General features: G+C 40.2%; 1 protein-coding gene across 11 annotated transcripts in view; it reads left to right on the top strand.

The window, feature by feature from the left end:
• The window catches only part of SYNE1 (spectrin repeat containing nuclear envelope protein 1), a 350,189-nt gene that overhangs the window by 129,141 nt on the left and 201,616 nt on the right, over positions 1-19,432 (top strand). For all 11 annotated transcript variants that reach the window (XR_013540562.1, XM_072995212.2, XM_078383243.1 and 8 more), the window contains 11 exons: positions 571-750; positions 1,554-1,704; positions 3,840-3,998; positions 6,744-6,926; positions 7,721-7,822; positions 8,869-9,072; positions 11,083-11,290; positions 15,275-15,387; positions 16,326-16,531; positions 17,446-17,598; positions 18,382-18,673. Coding sequence is in view for 10 of the 11 variants with exons in the window: in XM_072995212.2 (XP_072851313.2) it covers positions 571-750; positions 1,554-1,704; positions 3,840-3,998; positions 6,744-6,926; positions 7,721-7,822; positions 8,869-9,072; positions 11,083-11,290; positions 15,275-15,387; positions 16,326-16,531; positions 17,446-17,598; positions 18,382-18,673 (1,951 nt within the window). In the remaining variant the exon portion in view is untranslated. The remainder of the gene's footprint in view (positions 1-570; positions 751-1,553; positions 1,705-3,839; positions 3,999-6,743; positions 6,927-7,720; positions 7,823-8,868; positions 9,073-11,082; positions 11,291-15,274; positions 15,388-16,325; positions 16,532-17,445; positions 17,599-18,381; positions 18,674-19,432) is intronic.

Genomic DNA, 19,432 nt, shown 5'->3' on the forward strand with positions numbered 1-19,432 from the left:
CCATGGTTCTTTTGTAAACAACGTCACCTGCACCCCTTGCAGTTTTAAGGGTTTTAATTTCTCTGTTACTCATATATACTTGGCTAATGCCACCTCCTAGATTATCTAGCATTGTTTTGATTATCCTTCCTCAATGTCCCTAAGCAATTTGACTAATTATAGGAGCTGAATATTTTCTTAATTATGAAAATCTTTTGCACCCAATCAAAAATAATTCCAAGAAATACCACACTAAAGTTTCAGGATGTGAAATGAAAAACCAGGCTATTGTGTTGCTTTCTGCTGCTACCGTTGCTTTTTCCCAGTTTCTTCCCAATGACAGATAGCCTAAAATTTCATTCATTATTAATCTTTGATTTCTACTGGAGATTTTAGTTATGGCATCACATCCCCCATGCATTCACATAATCTCTGATCACACATTCGTCATTCCTATCATTTGAAGCAGTTGATGAAGGTTGTAAACATGTTACTCTAATGACTGTGATTGCAAATGGAAATGAAAAATCACCTGAGAACGAATGAGAAGAATGGAACAGAAGGTCTTATAACAAATCTGTTGATTTACAGACTAAAGATTTTTAATCAGTTGGACGATGAACTGAATTCTCACCAGCATGAACTGAAATGGCTGATGAGCAAAGCAAAGCAAATTGCTCAGAAAGATATAAGCCTTGCTCCTTCAGTGGACAGAGAGATTAACTGTTTAGAGGCTACCTGGGAGGATACTAAGAAAGTCATCCAAGAAAGGTAAGTATGTTATTGCATGCCATATTTAGAGACTTACATCTGGAGGAAGGGAAGATCATGGAGCTAGGCTATTTTTCCCTATATTGGATTCTGGGATTGGTATTTACATCCCATCAGGATCCTCCACTAGGATATGGGAGAGACCACAATGACCATCTTCCCAACTCCAATGATATGTTTCAAGACCAAAGCAAAGAGAGAGAGAGCATTGCTGAAGATTAAGACTACTCTTCTGTGCCATAATGTACGTACTTCAATGTACCATTGTTACACTAATTAGTTAGATGGGTTCTGCTTGCCCATGGAGGACAATGTCATGAACAGCAACAAATTGTCACTGATTAAAGACTTGCTTCAATTTCAAAGTGCACATGTGTCCTGCGCATTCTGTGTGAGCTGTGCATATCCTGAAATCCAAAAAGGAAGTTTTTAATCTGCAGCAGCCTGCACTGAAAATGATATTCCCATTGCTCATGTGGAGCACCATAACAGGATTTTGGGCACAATTATTGTACCTGTCTGCTACTACATGAAGTCTCAGTTTGGCATTACAATGAATGTTCCTCTGTCTGACAAATGTGAGGAGGTCATATGAGAATATGTTGTTCTTATGTGTGATCAAGTTGCCTCTGACTTCTTGATGACCTTATGCATTAGGGGCCTTTGCTCATGAGAGATTGTCTCAATAATGCTCATGAGAGATTGTCTCGATAATGCTCATGAGAGATTGTCTCGATAATCAGGAATGAAGCACCAGAACATCCACAGGTGTAATTGTCCTTACATTTTTCTTCGTTTTACAGGCAGGAGCAGTGTTGTGTCCTTGTGGATCTGATGAGAGAATATCAGAACTTGAAATTTACAGTAACCAAAGCCATACAGATTGCTAGCAATGTGACAGTGACAAAAGGCATGCTGAAAGAATTGGAAGATGTGAGATGGGCTTTATCAAAGGTAATTTAAAATATATTCCTTTTTAAATAAAATTAGTAGTCTTCACTTGCTTACTTTTTTTCTGTCTTTACCATGATTGTTATCAGCCCTTAAGTCACCACTTTTGAGGGGAGATGTCTTCTCTTCTTTTCCCTTCTCAGGACTGTGTTACTGGGCAAAATCCTGTGTGAACATTGATACTGGCAGAAACCAGTGGTGTCATCATCCAGAAGCAATAAAATGTAATTTAAATAAATTGAAAGTGCCCTGTCATCCTAATTCAGGTTCCAAGGCTTCCCAGAGTTCCCTTTTTTGGGGGAGTCTTTAATAGTAAAAAACCACAGCCATATTTCTGCCACCAGGATTGGAACTGTCAGCAATCTGGAAGTGATTTTTGGCTATTAAAGCTGTTTCCAATTATGAGTCTCCCGAAACCTTGTCCAGGGCAAAAGAGAACCCTAGAGAGCCCAAGAACCTGAAAACAGAGGGATAAGAAGCTTTCAATTTATTTAAATTAAATTTTACCAGCACTGGATGATGATGTCATTGGCTTCTACTAGCATAAATTTACACCAATAGGATTTTGGCCATTGCTTCATAATTTAAATTTAGTTTGATAAAGACTGAAGGCTTTAAAGTACTAAAATCAAAGTGGAGGTACTATTTGCAAAGTTACAGTTAGGTGCAATACTTCATCATAATGACATTGTTGGCCTTCTGTTGACCACCAGAACTCAAACATGCTTATTTATCTTTTGGCCTCTCTCTTCTTTCTGTTAGGCAAAACTCTCTTTTCCTGAATGCTAAGCAGGACTGGTGCCAACATGCACAATGCTTGATAAGAGCCCAAAGCAGATTACTGTGCTGGAAGACTGGGCCTTTTTTTAAAAAATGTTTTTCTGGTGCTTCAAGCACATGATGGCCAGGTGGTGGCCATCTGCACTTTTTTCAGTGCTTCAGGATATGCCACTATTTTAATCATTGTGGGATGTGAAAAACAGTAGGTGACTGGCCCCTGAATGCATCACTGTTTTTGCCTTCTTGTCTGTATCTTCAGCTCATATAGACTGCAGCACTCCTCCTTTCTGCTGTGCCATTGGGAAGGATGAGGCATTCTTTGATGAAAATGGCTTTCCAGAAATGGAACATTCTCCAAATGGCGTACTGTTGACCAGCTGCTCATTCCAGAGTGGGCATTGGTTTCAAACCTGTGATACACCAAACCAAACACAGTCCTCAGACATATATTGTACACACAGAGCTTACATACAGAGCTGTGGATAACTTTTGTTGTTTTGCAGTGTGAATCAAGCAGAGGAATGGGTTTACAGGTTTTCCATTTTCTTCCCACACTGAAATTTATAAGTAATTTTATATAATTTTCTCATTGTGTACATTTCGGCTAATTTGCACATTTTCTGCACGCATTTTGCTTACCCTGCACAGTTTTCTCCCTTGATTATGTATGTTTGTGTTTATATTTTTCAAGTATGTGTATTCTAGCTGTGCACATTTTAAACTGTGTGTGCACCATTTTGTGCATACTTTATTTCTCTGAAACATCTGGTAAAATTGTTAAGTGAATGGTTGATGTGACATGTAGGAACCAACAAAATTCTTTTCAATCACTAGTGATTATGAATGTACAACTACTTTTTGATGGAAATTATATTAGTAATGAGCCAGACAAAGTTAACTGTCTGTCCCATTCAAATCAATAGTGGGTAAGCTAATCATGGTAAAAAACTGAAATGAGGAATGAGAAATATATGTGTTTCTGGATGGTTTTGGACTCCAACTCTCATTATCTCTCACTGGTGGGAGTTGCAATAAAAGGGCGGGGGGAGGAAGAGCCTTTTTTTCCTAAATTCCAACTGGAGAATACCTGTTGAATCAATTACTGCATGATAAGTCAACGCTGATGTAAATCCCATTGATTTAGCTATGGGAATTAGGCACTATACGTATTTAGGCACCTGCTCCAGTAATACTGGCATCTTAACTAGTCTCCAAGAGCACAAATCTATGGGTTTCTTCAACGTCCCAAGGTGCTCAGCAAGGCTTAGTCTTTAGTGTTCAAATTAAAGATAATCAGGCAGAGTAGTTAATATTGGGCCTAATCAGCTGTGTGTATCAACATCTGTTTCTGTTCACAGCATGAAGCAGCCAGGAATGAACTGAACGACCGACAGACAGAGCTGGATGCTCTCGGTAATAAAGGGAAACACCTGATAGCAGAGCTGAGAAAGATTCCAAACTGTGACCATCTCCTGATAAAAAATGACATGGACAGTACTGTGGACAGATGGCTGGATGTAAGCATTATGTTGGATAAAGTGATTCCCATTTCTAGAATGATTAAATGTTGCAGTACATCATTTCCTCCTTCCTGTGACTAAGCTAGAGTGGTGACAGCATACAGTAGTCCTGAAGCTGGGAGACTCTTGATCAGAGGGATTAAAGGGGCCTATGGGAAAAGAAACAAGTAGATGCCATTAATGTGCTTGTAATTTATGAAGAGGTCATGCAAAATGAAAGCATAGCAGCATACCATCCAGTTTCAATGAATAGATGGGTCACAGAGAAATATCAACTCTGTTTCTGTCCAAATGAAAAAAGTCAGAGAGAGAATAACACAGCAATCCAAGACCTGTATTTATTTATTTATTTATTTATTTATTTATTTATTTATTTATTTATTTATTTATTTATTTATTTATTTATTTATATGCCGCCCACACTACCCAAAGGTCTCTGGTTGGCTTACAACATTTAAAATACAATAAAAATTCAGAACAATTAAAATACAATTTTATTTTATGTATGAATCCAAAGAATGTTCTGCATGCTTACGCAAGCCACTATAAGCAATTTCATTTATGTTTTTTAGATAACCAGTGGAAGGGAAATTAATTCTCAAGATTTGGGCATAGCAAATGAGCCCAGGGACTTGTCAGAAGTACAAACAGACTGTAGATCTAGTGAATTCAAAACTAGCAAAAGCAAAATGTGTTTCTTATATATTACTCTATAGCACTGGTTCTTAACCTTGGGTTACTCAGGAGTTTTGGACTGCAACTCCCAGAAGCCTTCACCACCAACTGTGCTGCCTGGGGTTTCCGGGAGTTGCAGTTCAAAAACATCTGAGTAACAAAGGTTAAGAACCACTGCTCTATAGTGCTTAAAGTACTCTCTGGGTGTTATAATTTAATTATACAGGCTACACATTGCCCCCTTCTCCAGCAAGCTTGGTACTCATGTTACTGACCTTGGAAGAATGGAAGGCTGAGTGAATCTCAAGCCAGCTACCTGTGATTGAACCCCAGGTTGTTAGCTGCAGTACAGCAATTTAACCACTGCACCATGAGGCAATGAACCCCAAGCTATCCCAATATTCCCTAGAATTCCCAGAATCAGTTCCCACTCCCAGTGGGAGCACTGCCAGCTGTACTCTTGCCATTACACAGCTTTCCACAGGCATACTAGAAGCCTCTGAATCAGAAGTCATTTGTAGCTATATTCTTTTCTCAGCTACATCCCCCATTTTTATAAGAAGCTTGAAGCACTGAAAAAATTATCTCATTTGGCAAATGAGTTTAAGCATTTCATTTTGAGAGTCTGGTCATTTTTCGTAATGTTCCCATTGTTGTTCTCCAGCATGCATGCATGCGTATGCATACACACACACACACACACACAGAGAGAGAGAGAGAGAGACCTTCAGGGGGCCATCTGCTCTAGTATGTGGGATCAGAAATGGTCCTTTGAGAACAATGTAGTTAGGAGATAATATGTTAAATAGCTTGGCCCTTATTACACTACGGAATTAATACTTTTTTGCCTCTGTAAAGTTTTTAGTAAAGTTTTTTGTGACAGCAGCCACAAAATTAAAAGACGTCTACTTCTTGGGAGGAAAGCAATGACAAACGTAGACAGCATCTTAAAAAGCAGAGACATCACCTTGTCGACAAATGTCCGCATAGTCCAAGCTATGGTTTTTCCAGTAACAATGTATGGAAGTGAGAGCTGGACCATAAAGAAGGCTGGCCACCAAAGAATTAATGCTTTTGAATTGTGGTGCTGGAGGGGACTCTTGAGAGTCCCCTGGACAGCAAAGAGAACAAACCTATCCATTTTGAAGGAAATCAACCCTTTGTGCTCCCTGGAAAGACAGCTCCTGAAGCTGAGGCTCCAATACTTTGGCCATCTCATGAGAAGAGAAGACTCCTTGGAAAAGACCTTGATGTTGGGAAAGTGTGAGGGCAAGAGGAGAAAGGGACGACAGAGGATGAGATGGTTGGACAGTGTCATGGTAGCAACCAACATGAATTTGACCCAACTCTGGGAGGCAGTGGAAGACAGGAGGGCCTGGCGTACTCTGGTCCATGGGGTCACAAAGAGTCAGACACGACTGAACGACTAAACAACAACAAAATTTTTAGACATTTGAGCTATATCCATGACAGCATCTTTAATCTCTCTCTCTAGACTTTTGTCCTCCATTTTGTCCCCCAGAATCTACAACAGGTATCTGAGCAGAGAGAATTAGACCCCGTGTTGTTCTCTCAGTGGCAGTCTGAAGAGTAGATCATCCTGTATACATTAAGCTTCTCCATGCTACTCAGAACCTTGATTTTTCAGGGTCTCCCATTGCCTGTATAGTTTCCATGTGTATGACACTGTCTGCTCATCAGGTTGTTGCTCTTAAGAGACCCTGAGAACAACAGTAGAGGAGAGAGCAGCTGGCCCTTATTCTCTCCTTCATCCTCACATGTTCAGGTTAGGCCTTTTCTTAATGCATGAACTCATATGTTCAAACGTTCTATTGAGAGCACTTGTGTGTGCTTCTTAGTCACATAGTAGACAGATGGCATTATTAAGATGATATTCTTGGTCTGTCTAAGCAATCAACATGAGCAATGCTCCAGTGACAGCTGGGCTTGGGGGCAGATTTAATAAATGAATTAATAACTTAATTGACTAAAACCCGTGTGATTAATCAGCTAAGAGATCTTGAGTCAAGTCACATCCTGAACCATTTTCTTTCATTGCATTAATAGGTTTCAGAGAAGATTGAAGACAGCATAGAGAAGCTGAGCACTAGTGTGTCGCTGTGGGAAGATGTGCTGGCAGTTGGTGATGATACTGATGGATGGTGCAATAACTCTGTCTCACAGCTGCAGGATATTCTAAGCAATATGGCCAGCTGCCAAGGAATTGAAGCCTTCCTGGAAGAATTTCAGGTGCCATAAAATATTGCCATGCAATAAATACAATAAATATAGGCTGCTTCCAGGTAGTAGTACTTTCTCTATAGAGGTTAAAAAAACAGGAAGGCTGAGAGTGATTTGCCATGTTTAATAGTCTGGGAGTGGGCAACTTCATCAGGCCTGCCTGCAGGCAAAATTGTTCCACCCAGCATCTGCCAAGGTGGCCAAATTAGCTGAAAAATGGCAAATAAATGAATAATTAGGTAGCCCCCAGATGGCTGTTTCATGTTGAATTCCTGGATTGTTGTGGGATTGTTGTTCCTCCCTTAAAAAACAAGAATCTCTCTCTCTCTCTCTCTCTCTCTCTCTCTCTCTCTCTCTCTCACACACACACACTCACACTCACACACACACACACACACACACACACACACACACACACACACACACACACACACACACACACACACACATGCCCCAAACATATTTTAACACCTTACCCCAATTTTGGGAGGCCATAAGAGCATAACAGGGGCAGGGGCATGTGAAAATTGCCTGGGAGGTTTTCAGGAAGGTGCAGTCCATTCCTTAACACACCGTACACAAAGACATATTACATCTCTCTGCATAACAACTCTCTGTCATGGCCAACAAAGTCTGGAAGCCATAATATATTTTGCTGTGTCCAAAATATAGTTCCTTACTTTTCCCCCCATATGAATTAATGTCGTCAGTGCAATTATTTAGGAGAGGTAAGTGAGAGCAGTTCAGGGATAGGAACAAGCTGAAACCTGTACTAAAATAATATTTCTACTTTTTTTATATAGTCTCAAATTAAGGGAAAAGAACACAGTTTAGAGCAAATCAGTTCAAAAATATCTGAACTTCAAGAACTGGTGAATGCAGAAGAACTTCCCACAAATCTTCAGGTAATGTTTTAATTTATGGAGTATACTTCATTCATTTTGCTAGCTAAATTGTTGCATGAAGCAAAAGAGAATCTTATGCTTTTCCAGTCTTAGGGTTTCGTATATTTTGAATTAATAATTTAAATCTGTTAAATATTCCAGTTACAATCCAAGACAAAGGGAGCCCATATTTAACTTACTGCAAGAACAAAACGAAGAGAATCATAGCTACTCATTCTTATTCTTGTGTGGACAAGAATCTCTTTTGACCCATTTTATCTTTCAGCCCCCAAGATAAAATGGCCCTTGATTGAAATTTGTGCTGTTAAGATCTAATTTGTATAATAATCAAAAACATACACCAAAAAATCCTTTTCCTAATGAACTTAGATGATCATTAGGAAATTCAGAAGCAATGGAGGAGCTTAAAAGAAGAATTTTTTTTACAAACAGATTCAAGGAACTCTATTAAGTATTCAAAAATCTAGAAGCTTATAAATTAAAAGAAAACTTTAGAAACAAAGTAGCCTGACAAGGATATTTGAATGTCTAGATTTACATCATACTGAGGGCACAGAGATGAGAAAACATCAGAACATCTTTTCAGTGTCTGGAAAGTGAATGTTCCGTTTCAATAAATGCAAAATAATAGAACTTCTGGTTTGCTGCTAAATTTGTTGTGAAGGAGAACTGTCAAGTCAGAGAATATGATGTCTGAACATCTAGACACATGTGGAAATTATTCTCAGTGCTCACCCAGTACTTGAATAAGTATAGTGATAATTGTTGTGAGCTGCCTTTGGGTCATCTATGGGAAGAAATGTGGCATGCATACAGACAAACAAATAAGAAGCTGTGGCTAATGGGAGTTATGGGAGAAGATGCCAGGGTGCATCTTGATCAACATGTGCCTGGCATCTCATAAATTGACTGCAACACATTACGCAAACCCTACACAAACACCAAGATAATTCTGGCCTTCAAAGTAGTAACCTTGACATCATTACCAGTAATACTATTGTAATGGCAAGATTGATTGATCTTAATGTATCTGCATTTGTTTTTAGTTTTTAGAAAATGATTTAAGGAAAAAAGTGACACATGCCAAAGAAATGTGTGAGATAACAAAAGAAACACTGAAAGATTTCAATTCTCAGAAGTTGCAGTTACATAACTTCGTTACAGAGATGGAAGACTGGCTTACTAAAACAGAAGAATCACTTCTAAGCTGTGTTCATAGCCAGGATCCATCAAGTCTAAATACAGTCAAGGTAGATATTTTAAATATATATAATATTTTGACACATGTTTATTTCAGCCTGTTCTGATGGTCCATCATACTCTGATGGAAATGTGTTTTGAACTTCACAAAGATATGTGTCACCACCTTTAAGTGCCAGCTTTGTTGCTGTTAGACTACTGAAGTGAGCCTTTCCTCATCATGAGTTCACCCATAAATGCCTGTCTGAAGAGGAAGCCTCTTTAAAGAGCTACATATTTGGGAAAGAATTAATAGGTGGCTTGCTGCATTTGGATATGGATGTGAGAGAGGAAGAAATCTGTTGGAGAAACTGTAGTTAGGCCTGACTTTTATTAGTCAGGAAGTGAGGAAGCAATGCAGCAGACAATACAGAACGGGAACATATCAGGGAAACCTAATTATATTTATCTACCATAATTAACTATATCTATGATTTTTCTGGAAATGCAAAAGTGGTTCCATATTCCAACACTTAAGGCTTTACACAGAATAAAGAAGTTTCTGCACATGTGCTGAGATTATTTTTCAGCTTAACTGGATGCTTGATGTAAATCCTGGACATCAGGCACTACTGTTCACATTTACTACAGAACTATTTTAAAAAATCTCCCCAAAGGGCATGGCTGCACTTGGCAGAGAAAGAGGCCACACATTTAACCAAATCTCAAAGTATTTCCTAATGTAAGCAGTATATCAAAGAGGTTTTGTTTAGATCCATTAATTAGCCCCTCTTCACATTCGAAAACTAAACCTGATTCCATGGCCCCAGCCATGTGAAATATATATAAATCTGCACATTGAACTCAAGAAGGATACATACACATGTTCAGTGACAATGCCACAGATATGGGGATGATGGTGTATGTAGTTCAATGTAGAAGTAGTGCAATTTGTGGAAATCTAAGATTCAAACATTTTAATGACTGGTATCGCCATCTCAGTACAATGAGACAAAATGCTGATTTGTTGTATTGATAAAGTCCTCTATAAAATGCTTAAGAAAGGTGGGAAACCATTATAGCAAACATAAGTGGATTTGTATTTTGTTGTATTTTAGATCAAAGCCACTTTTACTTAGTTATTTTATTTATTTATTTATTTATTTGATTTATACCCCGCCCATCTGGTCTAAAAGACCACTCTAGGTGGCTAAAACCTTAATTTATACATCCAGTATCTGGGATGTTGCTGATTTCTTCTTCTTCTTCCTTTAGTAGTAAATGTTTGTTGTTGTTGTTTAAATGAGAAATTGGGGAGGGAGGGAGAGAATAACAAGGATAAATGTTCTCAGGGAATTAAACCTGATTATTACCATAGCGACTGTGGTAGCCCTCTTTGCTTTAAATAAAGCAGCTTTCTGGCTGACTCATGGCATATGACTGTTTTTATTTCCGTCATATATGCTGAAATGCAGTCTGGGATAAAACTCACAAGCCTTCTATTTCAAGATGCAACATCAGTTAAGCCAACATGAGTAGCCGTTACAAAAAGTTGTAGCAGAGCGCGCTTATTTAGGCGCCAGCCAGCGTGTCACATCTCCATTACAGCTGCTCTCCCTTCCCACTCTCTGCTGGTTTGCCCTTCATCGTGCGTAACACACACCAAGCATGCTCATTATGAGAAAAAGAGAAGCATACTTTAGATGGTTTACCTAAATTAACAGGAACGTCCCCCCCCCCCGAGGTCGGTTGGTAGTCCCTCAATATGTCGAACTGAGTTTGCATTATCTTGGCAAAAGATGTTTTCCTTCTCACTCCGAAGAAGGATGGACAGGTTGAAGGTGAGAGGTGGAGAAAGTGGCCTCTTTGCTTTGCAGGGCTTCTGCAATTCAGAAGCACAATGGTGGCAAGCCCAGTGTGGCCTTTCACAGCACAGCAGTGAGGTTTCGATGGTGAGCAACTCTGGAAGAAGCCAATGCTCACCAACTTTTTACTTTTACTTTTACTTGGTTAGATATGGAAGGAATATATTTTAAAAATTCCTCTTTTAAAATGTGTTGTACTTTTGATTTGTCCCTTAGAAGATACAAAAGGAGCTTCAGCAACAGCAAAGCAACTTTGATTCTTCTCAAGAAATTCTTAATAGCCTCTGTCGCAAATATCCATCTGCAGAGTTGGAGACTCTGGGGGGCACTGTCACCTCACTGATGAAGAAATACGAGGCTGTGAACCAGTTAAGCTTGAAAACACAAGTTTCCATTCAGGAGTCCCTGGAAAAACACTTTCAACGTGAGTCCTCGCAGTTGTTAACGTATGAACCATTGAGACCACAGGAATGTATGAAATTGCTTGAAAAGATCATGCCTACCAGAGTTGGTGAAAAGTTTCCATTCACATAAGTAACTTATTTTTATCAGTGTCCTTCATAAAACTCTTCTTGCTAAAATGTAGTTTGATTGATCATTCCAAGCAACTGGTTTTCAGAGTTCGTAAACCTTTGAAGATGTATAAATACATTTGGAAAAGCTTCTTTGGCACCACAACAAATGATCTTCTGGTAAGATGTGTCAAATCACAAAATGTTGAGGGTGCACATTTCTACCTTCTTTCTATGCATACATTTGCACATTCACTTTGTGTGCACTCTCTCTCTCTCTCTCATTTTCTTTGCCTCGTTCTCTTTTTTTCTCCCTCTCAAGTTGCATTCTCCCTCTCTTCCTCTTTCTAGCTGCCCACAGGAAATATTTTTAAAGGAAAAATACACATGAAAAAATCAGAAGTTGGGTACCTTAGTGGCAACAAGGGTGATAAAATGTCTCAATATACTTACTGCTCAAAACAGAATGTCATATTCAGCATTCATTCACATGCGCTTTTAATTTTCTAATTACATTAAAGTATCATTGTCATATAACAGGCGTCCATTACATTAGATATCCTTCAGTCTCGAGAGACTATGGTAACGTGCTCTGTATGGAGGACTTGGGACAGTGTTTAGTGTGGTGAGAAGGCCAATTTGAGAGTGACAATCCCTTCCACACTGAAGACAAATCCACACTGAAGACAAATCTGTCCCCTGTCCAGCTCCCTGATTTTGCTGCTTTTGTGACTTCCTCTTTGCCTCAGCCTGCTGGGCAAGGGTCTCTTCAAATTGGGAGAGGCCATGATGCAATGCCTGCCTCCAGGCTGAACGCTCAGATGTCAGGGTTTCCCATCTGTTGACGTCCATTCCTAAGGCCTTCAGATCTCGCTTGCAGATATCCTTGTATTGCAGCTGTGGTCTCCCTCTGGGGCGATTTCCCTGTACTAATTCTCCATTAATGAAGAATGGAGAATTAGACCATCAGCCATTCTCACTACATGCCTAAGCCAATGCAGACGCCGCTGTTTCAGTAATGTATACATGCTAAAAATACCAGCTCATTCTAGGACTACTCTATTTGGAACTTTGTCCTGCCAGGTGACACCAAAAATGTGTTGGAGACAACGCATATGGAACGTGTTCAGCTTCCTCTCCTGCCGTGCACAAAGGGTCCAGGACTCACTGCAGTACAGGAGTGTGCTCAGGACACAGGCTATATAGACCTGGATCTTGGTATATGCTGTCAGCTTCTTATTGAGCCATAGTCTCTTTGTGAATCTAGAGAACATGGTACCTATGCATTTATCCAGCTCGACATCTAGGGACAGAGTGTCAGAGATCATTGAGCCAAGGTACACAAAGTCATGAACAACCTCCAATTCTTGTATTGGAGATGGTAATAGAGGGAGGTGAGTCCACGCCCTGGCCCATGACTTGTGTTTTCTTCAGGCTGATTGTTAATCCAAAGTCTTGGCAGGCCTTGCCAAAATGATTCATGAGTTGTTGGAGGTCTTCGGCAGAATGAGCAACAACGGCTGCATCATCGGCGAAGAGGAAGTGCCACATGCATTTCAGCTGGACTTTGGTTTTCACTCTCAGTCTAGAGAGATTAAAGAGCTTTCCATATGATCTAGTCCAGAGATAGACACCTTCTGTTGCAGTTCCAAGGGCATGTTTCAGCATGACAGCAAAAAAGGATCCCAAACAGGGTCGGTGCAAGGAAACAGCCCTGTTTTTCTCTGCTTCGGATGTCAAAGGAATCTGATGTTGAGCCATCAAAAACTACAGTGCCTTTCATTCCATTGTGGAAGGACCTGATGATGTTAAGGAGTTGAGGCGGACATCCAATCTTGGGAAGTATTTTTAAAAGGCCATCCCTGCTAACCAAGTCAAAGGCCTTTGTGAGATCTATGAGACCACAAAGAGTGGCTGTTGTTGTTCCCTGCATTTCTCCTGCAACTGTTAGTGGTGGATCTGTTAGCTCGAAATGCACACTGTGATTCTGGATAGACTCTGTTTGCAAGCACCTGGAGTCTCTTAGCACAAGACAGGCAAGCAGCTTCCCTACAACGCTGAGAAGACAGATGCCACGGTAGTTATTGCAGTCAGCCCTGTCTCTTTTGTTCTTATACAATGTGATGATGTTTGCATCCTTCATGTCCTGTGGTACTCCACCTTCCCTCCAGCAAAGACAAAAGATTTCATATAGCTCGGTGGTGATGATGTCTTTACAGCACTTCAGCACTTCAGCAGGGATGTTATCCTTCCCAGGTGCTTTGCCAGAGGCGAGGGTGTCCAAGGCCACTTTTATTTCTGCTAAAGTTGGTTCGCTGTCCAACTCTTCTAAGACAGGTAGGCACTCAATGCTATTTCATGCCTCTTCGGTTACTACATTCTCTCTAGAATATAGCTCAGAGTAGTGCTGCACCCAGTGTTCCACTGCTGTATTCAGTCCTCGATGATCACGTCTGTAGCAGACTTCAAGGGAGCAGATTTCTTCTGTATTGGACCTAAAGCCTGCTTGATACCATCATACATTCCCTTGATGTTACCTGTCTCCACTACTATCTGTATCTGAGAGCAGAGTGGAAGCCAATAATCATTGGAACATCTACTGGCAGATGTTTCACTTTGCTACAAGCAACTCAAAGAGCCTGTAAGTTGTACACACTAGGACAGGCTTTGTATGCTGCTAGAGCTCTCCTCTTATCCTCTATGGCTGGCACCAACTCCTCCGAATGGGCTTCGAACTAGTCTGCTATGGTTTTGGTCTTCTTGCCAAATGTGGACAAGGCAGTGCTATAAACAGCGCTCTTGAAATATTTCCATCGTTCAGGTGCATTTGCATCAGCCGGGCCTGGAAGGGTTTGCTCAAGCACTTGGGCAAAATCCTCCACTTTTCTTGGATCACGAGTCTTGCAGATGTCAATACATGGTCTTCCTTCCTTTTTCGTGTGATACAATCTCTTTGTTCACAGTTTCACTCTACTACACACCAGTGAGTGATCAGTATCACAATCGGCACTCTGGTAACTATGTGTGATTGTAATACTAGGAAGACTAGAATGTCTAGTGAGGATCAAATAGAGCTGATGCCAATGCTTTGATCTTGGATGTCTCCAGGAAACTGTATTGAAGCTTCATCTTAAAAAATGTGTTGCTGACACAAAGACCAAGAATAACAGCAAAACTCCAGCAAGCGTTGCCCATTTTCATTCATCTTCTCAATGCCAAAACAGCCTAAACAAGTGGGCCAAGAATTGTGATCAGCACCAACTCTAGCGTTAAAGTCTCCGAGAGTGAACGGTGGCTCTCTCTCTGGGATTTTTTGGAAAGTAGGTGCCAGATCGTCATAGAATTTGTCTTTGACTTCTGTTGTGGACGACAGTGTTGGTGCATATGCACTAATGAGGGTGACCCATCCCGCTGATGAGTGGAGCTGCAGAGACAGGATTCTTTCACTCCCCACAGTAGGTGGTATAATGGATCTCAGCAGAGTATTTCTAACTGCAAACCCAACACCATGTTCCCTGGTCTCATTCAATGGTTTTCCCTGCCAGAAGAATGAGAACAGGCATTCAAAGGGTTTTATTTACACAGTTTTATGTGTAATGAATAGGGAAGGGTGAACATTTCATTATTCTTTTTTAAACCAGAATTTACCCAAGCTCACAAAGTTTGAATTATAAAAAAAGTAAAACTGGCAATCCATTTCTACCCATATTCCAGACTCCCTTGATCTAGTGGTGATAATTGTGATATATAATTAATCACGGAAATACAGTAAATAATGCATTCTAAAATACTAGATTCTTATAAAAGGCTATATATATATATATATATATATATATAGGCTAATATCAGAATTATTCAACTGTGCAGAAACATTCTATATTTCTTCTTTTTTTAAGAGACTATGCATGGCTTTCAGAATTGGTATTCTAATCTGAAGACTGCTGTAAAAGGATTAAGTGTTACATCTGGAAATCCTGAAGCTACTGAAGCAAAACTCCATGAACTGCAGGTATGGTTAGTATGGATAACCAAGCACCACAATATTCAGCTTGGTGTTCGGGTTGTGCAAGCATGCCCTCAAGAATGGAATGGTTTTTGACTGAATGTTAGACCAGGCATGCTTCTACAAAACTGAGGTTTGTGTGTCCTTGTTTCCTGCATATGCAAAAGGAGTTGTGATCTCTACTGCCATCTGCTGTCTTAAAAAATTTAACAGAGAGATGATGGTGGGCAGGATTCCCCAGGCCATACAGATTGGGTAGAACTGTAGCAGGTCCAGTAGAAAATATAGAAAAGAGTTTCTCTGCTTGGAATATTGGCATGGGGGCATGAGAAGTAGAGAGGTAAGAGCCTGGAGCCAGATGGCATTGGCACATCTAGAAAACTCCTTTTTTATATTTTCAATAGGCCATTTTATAATTCTACACAATTTGTATGGCCTAGGGCAGTGGTCCCCAACCTTGGGCCTCCAGATGTTCTTGGACTTCAACTCCCAGAAATCCTGGCCAGCAGAGGTGTTGCTGAAGGCTTCTGGGAGTTGTACTCCAAGAACATCTAGAGGCCCAAAGTTGGGGACCACTGGTCTAGAGAATCCTGCTCACCACCATCTCTCTCTTACATTTTTAAGGACAGGATTGTGAAGGGGAGCTGAGCCAGTAATAAATACATGCTAAACCATGTCCCTTGTGTCTTTCCCTTTTGTGACTACAAGAGTACCAGTCACCCAGAAGATTCAGTGCACATGGTCTTGGTTTTGGCTTAGTTATGGGTAACTATCGGGAAAAGAAAGTGAGAGCAACCCAGATATGCAGTTCTAGGTCAAAGCTCTGAAGAGTTAACATGGGCTTGAGCCAAATAGATGGAGTGGGGTTGTAGAAGCCCTCCAGAAGATACTGAAAATCAAAATTCAGACTTTACCCATATTAATTGTGTATTTCTTTTCCTCAGAAAGTGTTGGACTCTGTTAATGAAGGAAGAAGCAAACTGGGGGATATCTCCCAGGAAGGAGAACAGTTGTATGCTTACTTACCCAAATCTTCTGTTAGTGACATCCAGGAACAGATCGCTAAAGCTCATCAGGAATTTGATGGATTTCTGAAGCAGTGTTTAAAAGATAAACAAGCCCTGGAAGAATGTGTTGCAGAGTCAGGATGGTATGTTGCTTCAGTCTCATGTCCTTGGAGTACATTGTGTGAAATACTGTATGTTCATGTTGTCTGATATTGTTGGGTTACTCAGGAGTTTTGGACTGCAACTCCCAGAAGCCTTCACCACCAACTGTGCTGACTGGGGTTTCTGGGAGTTGCAGTTCAAAAGCATCTGAGTAACAAAGGTTAAGAACCACTGTGCCATTGTATCCTCCTACAAATTCTTCACCACCCATGCATGCTTGAGGGAGGAGTTCTGAAAGGAAAGGTCTGTTTCAGTATAATAATCATTCCACCCTGCACCATCAAGGTTCCAATTCACAGAAGTTGGAGAAATTAATTTTTGGACTACAATTCTCAAAATCCTACAGCCAGGTGACCATCTGGTTGGAAATTTTGTGAGTTGTTGTGTAGTCCAAAAAACGTAGTTTCCCAAGGTTCTGTTGAATCTGATAGTGAGCCTATCCATACAAAACAAACTCCCCTCAATCCATCCACTAGCACATGGGTGGGAAAGGAAGGCAGACTCAACAAGAACACAGTGATGGGACAAGACCTGATAAGCACCCTGCCGTGCCCCTCACATGACTGTAAGCTTCCTGAGGAATTAATGTCTGAACAGTGCTTGAATTCATAGCCTTCAGTTTCTCCATGGACTATGATACTAAGCTGTGCCAGTTCTGAATTTAGAAAGTTCCATTCTAACTCTCTTTCCCATGGTCTTATTTGACATATTTAGATCCTTGCTGTGGTATTTTTAGAATACTTGTAACTATAGAAAAATCTTTTGTGTGCTTCTCTCATTCTGAGAAACTTCTTTTGGACTGATGATATTTATATAGAATATCTCAGTAACAATGTAGTAAATACTGTATTTATCTGGTAATGTGTGTTCAGTTGTGCATTTCTTTCATTTGTAGCTTTGAGGAGCTATACAAGAACCGGAGTTTGTGGCTTGAGGAAATGGAAGAAAAGAGGAAAGAAGGTTTGGGGAACAGAAAACAGCACATCCCTGAGAAGAAAAATGAGGTGCAGAAAGTGGAGGCATTTTTGGAAGAGGTTCTGGTTGCAAGGTATAAAGTCATCTTTATTAACAAATTCCTATTTTGTGGCTGTGATAATATTCTAATAGCAGCAAAGATACTATTTTGTTTGCTTTATGTGTAGTTTATCACTACAGCAACAAAAATCTAGTCCTTTGTATTGTTACTGGGTTTTGTCTTGTGATATATTTCTAAACGTTTTTGATTCCAAGTAGCAGTTAAAAGCAGTTCACATCATTTTTTTATGAAGGATTATTTGCATATGCTGCCCGGTGCGTTGGTTTCACCAACATGTTTCTAGTATGCTGGGAAAAACAGCAGGGAAGATTTTGTCATATTCTACATTTAAGGCAGGGCTTCATCTGTAGCTCCCTGATCTTCTAGATTCACCTCTAATGACACTATTAGCACCTAAATAGTACAGAGTTGCAATTAATGAGCCGTGGCATTCAAAAATTCTGAGAAATCAGCAATTTGAATTGCTTGGGCAACCGTACTCCTTACAGTTTTGTGCCCATATCTGGACTTTTTATTGTAAACTATCCAGAGTAGTGGCCTGGTCACTAGAAGAATGGCATAAAAGAAACAAACAAACAAACAAACAAACAAACAAACAAACAAGCAAGCAAATGTGCAATGAGTAGAATTTTGTTTGTATCACATTCTGTGAAAATGTTACTTTATCCTTTATACTTGAAACATATTTGATTAATTTACAAAAAGCTGTGGCATGCCCCTGGATATATATATTTATCTATATGGCTATGTTTCCAAATCAACTGCTTTTCCCCAATTTTTGAACTTTTTGTTTAGAGAATCCTTTGATCAACTTAACCAGAAGGCCCAGGTTTTGAATGAGAAAGGCTACAGTGCTGGGAGAGAGATCCGTCTAGCTTCTCAGCACTTTTCTGCTTATCAGAATCTAATCAAGGCAGTAAAGGAAAAGCTAAGGACCTCACAAGTGGCCCTCCAGGAGCACCAGGCTTTGGAAGAAGCTCTGCAGAATATGTGGGCCTGGGTGAAAGATGTGCAAGAAAAATTGGCATCTGCAGAGGGCATAACTGGAAGCAAAGATACCCTAGAGAAGCGGCTCTTGCAAATTCAGGTAAAGTGATGTGACACTAATTGTACCATCTCTACTGCAGTCTTTTTTCATGGGCACACACTGCATTTTGTTTGGCCATCAAGGGCTACCACTATTTTGTGACAATTCTGCACACATCAATTTGTTTTGGTTACTGGAATGTGTAATGACTGTATCAGTATTGCTGGGCAATGGGAGCTGTGTCTAAGCGTGACATCGATCGTGACACATTCACTGGGAACATCCCCCTACATTGATCTTGTCTTTCCCTAGAATACCTTTTTTTTCAATGGCCTTTTCAAAGTTAGTGCTATATCAGAGAATGCTGAAAATTAGCGTGCTAGGTTGACTTGTTATATCAATTCAGTGCTATAATTGTGGTAGAGGAGAAGAGAAAGGGGCAAGAGAGAATGAGAAGCATATGTCACAAGGAAGAAGGAAACAGGGCAGCAATGAGTTAGTGACTGAGGGCAATTTTAGAGATGCAATGTCATGGAATCATAGAAAATTGAAGTTGTAAGGGGCCTACAAGGCCATAAAGTCTAACCCCCTGCTCAACGCAGGAATACAATCAAAACATATCCGCCAGGTGATTATCTAAGTTTTTCTTGAATGCCTCCAGTGTTGGAGCAGTCACCAACTCCCGAGGTTCCACTGTCATTCTGCTCTAACAATTAGGAAGTTTTTCCTGATATTCAGCCAAAATCTGGCTTCCTTTAACTTGAGCCCATTGTTGCATGTCCTGCACTCTGGGATGAACTTGTCCCTCCTCTGTAGGAC

Source organism: Pogona vitticeps, chromosome 1 (assembly GCF_051106095.1).
Source record: "Pogona vitticeps strain Pit_001003342236 chromosome 1, PviZW2.1, whole genome shotgun sequence".
NCBI lineage: Eukaryota > Metazoa > Chordata > Lepidosauria > Squamata > Agamidae > Pogona > Pogona vitticeps.